Here is a 10000-nt window from a genome sequence, read left to right on the forward strand (position 1 = left end):
ATTAACATGATTACTATATCTAATGTTGGTATACCTGAGCTCCAGCTAGATCAGAGTTTAGAGATTGATTCTTATATTTGAATCAGTATTGTATTATTTTAGTAACAGGGTGCAGTACCGTCTCTGACCACAGCATGCCGTTAGAATCCAGAGGGGCGCTGTTTCTCTCCCATAAACATCATTCATAAACAACAATATGGCTCAGAAGTCTTCACAGTGTTATAGAGGATCAGGTGATAATAGAGAGTACAAACTCATCAAACCAAATAATAGAAAAAAGCAAGAAAAGAAAAACTCTTGTTTAGATGCTGATGATGTAGCCCCGCCCCTTCCGCCGGCCCGGGCGGGGTTCGCTTCTGCAGCATCCAAACAAGATTCTCCACAACATCACCACTGCTCCCAGTACTACTACTCTCTCAGTACTACTACTGCATCCAGAACCGGAGCGGACCCAGTCTGAGCCCCGGAGCACCGACCCGCCCGCCGGTGAGTGTTTCTTTAAACTGGAACAACAGCGCGCTAAAACGTGTCAACGGTTATTTAAACTGTAACGGGGTCTAACGGTCACATTCACACATTCACACATTCACAAGTAGAGTCTGTAACAGAAAACCTGCAAAACAACAAACTATTCAGGACTCTACATCCCAAAACCTTTCACCAATACATGGTTTCATTTTGATTGGTTTGACAAAGTTATTGTGTGTGTGTGTGTGTGTGTGTGTGTGTGTGTGTGTGTGTGTGTGTGTGTGCGCTCTGATCAGTTGTTTTCACTGATTTCATGCTGATTTAGCAGAAACTGTTTCCTGTTTATTGACCAATCAGAGAAGTCCTCCCGCTGCGTCACACACGGACCAAAACACCGCATCATTCAGTGTTCGTTTAGCTCCGCAGTTTGCAGGAAAATGTCATTTATTTTATTGCAAAAACCATAAACTACAGTAAACATGACTACGCTTCTAGTAAACCCAGTGGCGGTTTTACATTGAATTACACCCCCGGGCGTGACCCCCCCCCAAAAAAACACCCAATTTTGCAGAATTACTATATGATAGTGTATATTTATTTTAAGTTCTGATAACCTATACCGTCATATTTTGTACAGAATTGTGTTCATTGTCGTTTGAAAATGTGAGGTGGAGATTGTTCACCTTAAAAAGTGTTTCCTGTCGTAATTACAATAGTTAAGTAACTGGATTCTCTTAAGTGTGTTTTTCAAATGTTCTAATGAAGGATTTGTGCAATTGAGAAATATAATTTTCTCTTTCACTTATGTTGTTATATATATATATATGTGCAAAGACTATATCCAATCAGATATATAAAAAATTTAAAAAGAGCAGAGAGCAACAATAATATAAAATATGAAGAATTATATACAAATACAATATAGAATAAATATTCTAAATAGCACAAATCCTTCATCACACAAATGTGAAAACACACTAAAGAGAATCTAATTATTACATATTGCACTAAGAACAGAAAACACAAACTAAAACTAAAACCTGACCTTTCTGGCCTTCCTTGATGTAAAATCATCAATGATGTCATCGTATGAAACCTGCTCCCCTATTGGGTGATTGATACTGATGACGGCGAGGCCAGTGATCCGTCCCTGGGACATGGTTGACCTCAGGTATGACTGGATCAACTTCAGTTTGCTGGAGTCACAGTGACTTGCAGAGTAAGGGCAATCCTTATCATCCCCCGTTCCACCCCTAGTCCGGACCGTTCCATTCGGGAGACCCAGCAACATAGGCGCCGATTTGTTTTCCTCCGTGGGTGCTCACGGGCGCACGCCCTTTACAAAAAAAAGTAGTCAAAATGTTTTTGCATTTCAGACAGCAGACACAAACACACACGCCTATCAACTCAATAATAAAGCCGTGAAGTAGGCTATCTTTCACGTGCAGACCATGTACTGCCCCTCCCCCACTAGCAGAGTGCTGGTGCTGGAAGCCTGGCAGGCTTTCAGCACCATGGCAGTCTTACATTACACATCAAGCACTTTATTTCAATGGCTACTTTTCAGGTTTATTGTTTTGTTAAATTATTTAAATGTGTTGACAAAGGACATTTTGTGACGATCTGATTATATCTGTCTCATAATATGTCAGCAAGCAATGCATCATCAAGGCTGTGTTGTAGATGTTGACCTTTGCACAGTTAACCATATGCAGTGCACCCATCCATATGATGCACGTTGCACACATCATCTGGGTGATATGAATGTAAGATGATTGCAGAAGTGACACTGATCTGTGTTTTTGGTTATTATTTTTAAAGAAATGGCAGAGCAGATTCCCAAAACAAATCCAGCGTGGCAGGGTTTACATTGTTATGATGTAAATTGAGGGAGTGAAAGCAGTATCGGCTCCAAATATCAGCTCCTGAAAATCAGCAGCCCGTACCGGTCATCGGCTAAGGCTGATGGAAAAACATCGGTATCGGCACGAAAAGAATCCATATGGGTCGATCCCTAGTGCACGGTACCTTCTCAGCAAGCATCAGATTTATAAACTACATGTGTTTAGTGAGCAGGAATCTTAATGTATAAAGTAACTAGTAACTAAAGTAACTAGTAACTAAAGCTGGAACAGATGAATGGAGCGGAGTAACTAAAGTAACTAGTAACTAAAGCTGGAACAGATGAATGTAGAGGAGTAACTAAAGTAACTAGTAACTAAAGCTGGAACAGATGAATGTAGCGGAGTAACTAAAGTAACTAGTAACTAAAGCTGGAACAGATGAATGTAGAGGAGTAACTAAAGTAACTAGTAACTAAAGCTGTAACAGATGAATGTAGTGGAGTAACTAAAGTAACTAGTAACTAAAGCTGGAACAGATGAATGTAGCGGAGTAACTAAAGTAACTAGTAACTAAAGCTGGAACAGATGAATGTGGTGGAGTAACTAAAGTAACTAGTAACTAAAGCTGGAACAGATGAATGTGGCGGAGTAACTAAAGTAACTAGTAACTAAAGCTGGAACAGATGAATGTGGTGGAGTAGAAGTAGAAAGTGGCATGAAAAGAAAAAGAAAAGACTCAAGTAAAGTACAAGTACCTCAAAATGTTGACTGAAGTACAGTACTGGAGTAGATGTACTTAGTTACATTCCAGTGCTGACCCAGAGAGCTTTCAGAGCAGCTGATTGGACAGATAATCTAATTATTTATTTAGTCTGTGAGAGGAAGTTACTCTGAGACTTCCTGGAACAATGTGTCTCTTACTGTAAAGATGCTGAAATATTCATACATTAATGCGGACGTTGAAACCTCTCTGGGTTGTTTATGTTTCTTTAAACCAATCACAAAGGCCGTGGGCGGGGCTAAGCTCTGGATGCATCGACGGGTTTTTTTTTTTTTAAGATAATATTTTTGGCATTTTAGGCCTTTATTTGTGACAGGACAGCTTAGACATGAAAGGGAAGAGCGAGGGGGAATGTTATGCAGCAAAGGGCCGCAGCTGCTGCGTCGAGGACTGAGCTATGACTGATGCTACGTTTACACGTGGCCGCTATTTTCATAAACGGACATTTCAACCTCTCCGTTCTCAAAAATAACATCGTGCACAGCTGTCAGTTTTCACAAAAGTGTTTGTTTACATGTTCCCCGACCGTGTATATATACCGTCAAGAGCATGTCAGACCTGTAGGTGGCGGTGTAACGAGAAGCTCAAGCCCACGTTAGCCAATCAGAATCCCCAAAATAGCAACAACAGCAACCAATCACTTCCTCTCTCTTCTCCTCCTCGGCTGCCTAAACCTCCGTTTGTCTCAGTTTCCAGCAAACGTGCAAACAAAGTTTTCCAAAATCTCCACTCTGGCCGGAGTTTTTAGAAAGACTCGTTTTCAGAGTAAAGTAAAGTAGAGTAAAGTAGTCTCAGGAAGGAACTGGTTCTGGTGGAATCTGTGTGTGTGTGTCTGTGTGTGTCCTTGTACAATATTAAGAAAAGATTTCCGGCAGTTATTGCTGCTTTTTCTGGCGTTTATTGTCACCTTTTTAGACATTAATGCCGCTTAATAATTCTTGATGTTCTTTTCTTAGTTTCCGTGTCTTTTCTTTAATAATTTGGGCTGCCGGCGCCTCTTGCATTTGCCTATCCTGCCTATAATTATACATATAATATATACTGTGTACCCCGGGCCGGCCCTGTAACCCTCGTTAGCTCTTACCAGTGTATCTCTGTGTGTACTTCCTCCACAGCAATCCCACCAATCAGTCCCAAAACAGCTGTTTCCTGTCAGCTTCCTACGAGCCCATTGGACGGAGATCCAGGTACAAACCTCTGCATGTTTCTTATTGGTCTGTCTGGCCAACAGTCATTCAGTTTACACATTATGTGTGTCTTACATGTTCCCTGTTTGGTTGTTTGTCTTTATGCTCTTTTGTTATTGGATTAAACATGTTATAAACATGTTATAAACATGTTATAAACAGATAAACTAACAGGGGGACTGGATGAGTCCTTTTATGCATTTTCCTGTGAGTCTTATATTTAGGAAATAATAATAATATTAATAATGCATTTTATTTATATAGTCAATCTGCCTCTGTAGCAAATCTCTTAACCCCTCAAATATGAGCTGTGTGACGTTTCTGTGACGTTTCTGTGACGTGTGCGTGACGTGTGTGTGACTTGTGCGTGACATTTCCATGATGTTTCTGTGACGTGTGCGTGACGTGTGCGTGATGTTTCCGTGATGTGTGCGTGACGTATGCGTGACGTTTCCGTGATGTTTCCGTGATGTGCGTGGCGATGCGACGCCCGTGATGTTTCCGTGATGTGTGCGTGACGTGTGCGTGATGTTTCCGTGATGTGTGCGTGACGTATGCGTGACGTTTCCGTGATGTTTCTGTGATGTGTGCGTGACGTGTGCGTGATGTATGCGTGACGTTTCCGTGATGTTTCCGTGATGTGTGCGTGACGTGTGCGTGACATTTCCATGATGTTTCTGTGACGTGTGCGTGACGTGTGCGTGATGTGTGCGTGATGTTTCCGTGATGTTTCCGTGCGTGACGTGACGTGTGCGTGATGTGTGCGTGACGTGTGCGTGATGTGTGCGTGATGTTTCCGTGATGTTTCCGTGCGTGACGTGTGCGTGACGTGTGCGTGTTGTGTGCGTGACGTGTGCGTGACATGACGTGTGCGTGACGTGTGCGTGTGTCAGGATGTTTAGCGGCGTGTCCGGGCGGATCAAGAAGGACCGGCAGCGGGCCGAGGGTCTGGGCTCGGTGCAGCAGGCCGTACTCTACCTGAACCAGGACTTCCAGGCCCTGAAGGATGAGTGTCTGCAGACCGGATCCCTGTTCCAGGACCCGGCGTTCCCCGCAGAACCCGCCGCTCTGGGCTTCAAGGAACTCGCGCCGTTCACCGCCAAAACCAGAGGCGTGGAGTGGAAGAGACCCACGGTGAGAACCAAACTCTGGAAACTAAACGTGACATGGAGAGACGCAGAGAGACAGGATGCTAGTTTTATAACGGAGTGTTTTAAAGGAATGTGATGTAACACAGACGGGTGTCTCTGATTGGCTGTTTCAGGAGCTGACAGAGAACCCTGAATTTATTGTGGGCGGAGCCACCAGGACTGACATCTGTCAGGGAGCGCTGGGTGAGTTATACTGACTGTCCCTGAACGTACCACAGACAGACAGGCAGAGAGGCAGACAGACAGACAGAGAGGCAGACATACAGACAGACAGGTCAGACAGACGGACACAGGCAGACAGAGAGGTAGACAGACAGACAGACAGACAGACAGACAGACAGGCAGGAAGAGACATCTGTCAGGCAGCGCTAGGTGAATCCTTAAATAATATATTATTCATAATGTTTAGAACATCTCTTTACTTGTTTTCTTTCTATTTCCTGACGGGTTTCCCGTGTTTTACATACGATGCCACTGTTCCAAGTTGCATTTGCTGACAATGCATAACAGGATCTTCCCACAGCGCCTGAAGGCAGCACTCAGACCATAACGATCGGTTATTGATCTGAGAACGGTCTGAAGCTCCGTCAGCAGGAAACATTAGCAGCTTAATGCTGTTGTTGTTGTTGTTAGCTTAGCATCTCTGTCTGTTCAGGATACTGGAGACATTAGGGAGGAGACATTAACAAACGTTTCCTGAAAACATTCCCAAACATCTGCTCGTCCAATCAGGCCGTCTGATGTTTATCTCCACCAAGCAGATAAAGTGTAAGCATTAAAGTGCTCATATTATGCTCATTTTCAGGTTCATAATTGTATTTAGGGGTTATGTCAGAATAGGTTTATGTGGTTTAATTTTCAGAAAACACCATATATTTGTTGTACTGCATAGGGGCGTTTCTAGGACTTGAGGAGGTTCAGGGCTTAGCCCGGACCCATTTAAATAAAGTGAATGCCCAGCTTGTTAATGGCCAGTGTATGTTTATTTTAGCTTCCAGTTTGTAGATGGTACCAACATGTGGCCTAATCATAACTGACATGGAAACCCAAAGGACAAGGTTTGTTTCCTGATCTGTGTGATGGCGTATGATGGAGGGGGGGGGGGGGTCTGGGGGTCCTCCTGCAGAAAATTTTAAACATTAAACACTTCATTTCCTGCATTCAGGTGAATTAGTATGCATCTATTTCTACCTTTTTCTGAATGAGTTTATGCTGGAAATATCTTTATGTAAAGAGAAACATAGGGGACAGCTGTGTGTAGCTGTGTGTTCCTGTGTAGCTGTGTGTAGCTATGTGTAGCGAACACACAGCTACACACAGGAACACACAGCTACATTCAAAATATAAAACCATAATGGAATATTTAGCAGTAACAGGCATTCTGTATTGCTTTCATCTATTTCTTCTCCTGTAGATGGACTTTCTAATTCTATCTGAGTCACCACACATGTAGCATCATTTACTCCTCCCTCCTCTTTTGTTGAGGAAGTAACCTCCTTAAATGTGCATATGACAATTATTCACCTCAAAGATACATTAATTCATTTTAATGAATTAATAAACCCCTGGACTGTAATATTTCAGATGTTTGAGCAAGAGTTCTGCTAATGTCCAAAACTTTGTGCACATTGAAAACATATCTCATCCCATCTGTGTTCTCTGAGGTTTGGAGGAGTCGTTAACTGATGTTGTCCTTTTCTTTCACCTTATAAAACCTTAACAAAACATGTTCCCTCCCTTATGGAGTTCGATTCCCCTTTCCACCTTGTAGCATGTACCAACCAGAAACACCAGCACATTACATTCATCCCCAGAACATGTAGGCTAAGCTCTGTAATGCACGGTTAATAGAGCTGGGTCCTTATAGTTGCAATTTCCAAGTTGGACCACTTCTCACACCACTTTAACTTGATTGTAGCCTGATGGTAGAGGCTTCTTGGCTTCAGCATGAAAAGTTGCGTTTTCAACACCGTCTAATCACCGTTGCTTGCAGTCACTATGGCAACAACACATCATGGGCTTTGCTTATCTGATCTGCTGGATCTTCGATGAGTCGGTACCGCGGCGGCGGTCTTGTAGTCTCTCCTACCCATGTTGAGTAGGCGAGGTCTCACTGCAGGTTCATGGTGATTTTGGTAGTCTTGATTTCTCACAGCGAGACACGCGATCAGGCACACAGAGGGAGAGACCGACACACACACACACACACACACACACAGAGCCACATATAGGCTACAATTACCACAGTTTTCCCCACTCATCCTGTCTCTTTTTATCAGAGAGAGAGACAGAGCGAGAGAGAGCAGGCACGGAGAAATAAGCGTCCGGTATGAATGGCCAGGCGATCAGGCACGTTTACATAGGCTGTTGTTTCATATTTGTCAGTCAACTTTTCAAAATACATTCAGGGCTATACTCAAAACATTCGGGGCTGAAGCCCTGGCAAAATCGGCTGACTTTTTGTTGTACTGCACATTCCTGCAGCTCCTCTTTTCTCCCTGTGTGTTGAGCTCTCTGTTTTAGCTACAGAGTGAGGCATCACACTTCTGTTCCATCTTTGTTGGGAGTCGCACATGTGCAGTACCTAGGTAAGGACTCCTAGCCAGTCAGAAGCAGAGTATGAGGGCGGGCCCTGACAGTACCTAGGTAAGGACTACTAGCCAGTCAGAAGCAGAGTATGAGGGCGGGCCCTGACAGTACCTAGGTAAGGACTACTAGCCAGTCAGAAGCAGAGTATGAGTGCGGACCGTGACAGTACCTAGGTAAGGACTACTAGCCAGTCAGAAGCAGAGTATGAGGGCGTGCCCTGACAGTACCTAGGTAAGGACTACTAGCCAGTCAGAAGCAGAGTATGAGGGCGGACCCTGACAGTACCTAGGTAAGGACTACTAGCCAGTCAGAAGCAGAGTATGAGGGCGTGTCCTGACAGCAGCTAGGTAAAGACTACTAGCCAGTCAGAAGCAGAGTATGAGGGCGTGTCCTGACAGTACCTAGGTAAGGACTACTAGCCAGTCAGAAGCAGAGTATGAGGACGGACCCTGACAGTAGCTAGGTAAGGACTACTAGCCAGTCAGAAGCAGAGTATGAGGGCGGGCCCTGACAGTAGCTAGGTAAGGACTACTAGCCAGTCAGAAGCAGAGTATGAGGGCGTGCCCTGACAGTACCTAGGTAAGGACTACTAGCCAGTCAGAAGCAGAGTATGAGGGCGTGCCCTGACAGTACCTAGGTAAGGACTACTAGCCAGTCAGAAGCAGAGTATGAGGGCGTGCCCTGACAGTACCTAGGTAAGGACTACTAGCCAGTCAGAAGCAGAGTATGAGGGCGTGCCCTGACAGTACCTAGGTAAGGACTACTAGCCAGTCAGAAGCAGAGTATGAGGGCGTGCCCTGACAGTACCTAGGTAAGGACTACTAGCCAGTCAGAAGCAGAGTATGAGGGCGTGCCCTGACAGTACCTAGGTAAAGACTACTAGCCAGTCAGAAGCAGAGTATGAGGGGCCCTGACAGTAGCTAGGTAAGGACTACTAGCCAGTCAGAACCAGAGTATGAGGGCGTGCCCTGACAGTAGCTAGGTAAGGACTACTAGCCAGTCAGAAGCAGAGTATGCGGGCGTGTCCTGACAGTACCTAGGTAAGGACTACTAGCCAGTCAGAAGCAGAGTATGAGGGCGTACCCTGATAGTACCTAGGTAAGGACTACTAGCCAGTCAGAAGCAGAGTATGAGGGCGTACCCTGATAGTACCTAGGTAAGGACTACTAGCCAGTCAGAAGCAGAGTATGCGGGCGTGTCCTGACAGTACCTAGGTAAGGACTACTAGCCAGTCAGAAGCAGAGTATGAGGGCGTACCCTGATAGTACCTAGGTAAGGACTACTAGCCAGTCAGAAGCAGAGTATGAGGGCGTACCCTGATAGTACCTAGGTAAGGACTACTAGCCAGTCAGAAGCAGAGTATGAGGGCGGGCCCTGACAGTACACTTCTGTATTAACTCTGGATGTTTGTGGATGTTTTCCAGGAGACTGCTGGCTGCTCGCTGCCATCGGTTCTCTGACTCTGAACGAACATCTGCTGCATCGCGTCGTTCCTCACGGTCAGAACTTCAGCCACGGATATGCCGGCATCTTCCACTTCCAGGTGAGACGCCACCTGCTCGTGATGCGTTCAAGTCAGGAGTTTATGTTTCTGTCTTTAAAAACAAACACAAAGACGGTTTACAGACAGCAGTGACTTTAAATTAATTTATATTGATATGTTTGTGATTGACTCACTTTCACTCTGTGCAAGATTTTCTGATACATTGATGTCTGTCTGTCTGTCTGTCTGTAGTTCTGGCAGTTTGGGGAGTGGGTGGACGTGGTGATTGACGACCGCCTGCCGGTTAAAGATGGAGAGTTGCTGTTCGTCCACTCGGCCGAGGGGAGGGAGTTCTGGAGCGCTCTGCTGGAGAAAGCCTACGCCAAGTAAGACCAGCCAGGGATTCAACCCCACAACCTTCTGTTCACTAACCCTAACCCTTACGCCAAGTAAGACCAGCCAGGGATTCAACCCCACAACCTTCTGTTCACTAACCC

General features: G+C 44.9%; 1 protein-coding gene across 1 annotated transcript in view; it reads left to right on the forward strand.

Moving 5' to 3' along the window:
* Positions 1 to 4209: 4209 nt before the first annotated feature.
* Positions 4210 to 10000, forward strand: part of LOC144531412 (calpain-1 catalytic subunit-like) — a 21567-nt gene continuing 15776 nt past the window's right edge. Inside the window, exons 1-5 of the mRNA XM_078271526.1 lie at positions 4210 to 4280; positions 5174 to 5414; positions 5545 to 5614; positions 9445 to 9563; positions 9756 to 9889. Coding sequence (XP_078127652.1) covers positions 5175 to 5414; positions 5545 to 5614; positions 9445 to 9563; positions 9756 to 9889 — 563 coding nt within the window. The 5' untranslated portion in view covers positions 4210 to 4280; position 5174. The remainder of the gene's footprint in view (positions 4281 to 5173; positions 5415 to 5544; positions 5615 to 9444; positions 9564 to 9755; positions 9890 to 10000) is intronic.

This window comes from Sander vitreus, chromosome 2, assembly GCF_031162955.1.
Source record: "Sander vitreus isolate 19-12246 chromosome 2, sanVit1, whole genome shotgun sequence".
Classification (NCBI taxonomy): Eukaryota; Metazoa; Chordata; class Actinopteri; order Perciformes; family Percidae; genus Sander; species Sander vitreus.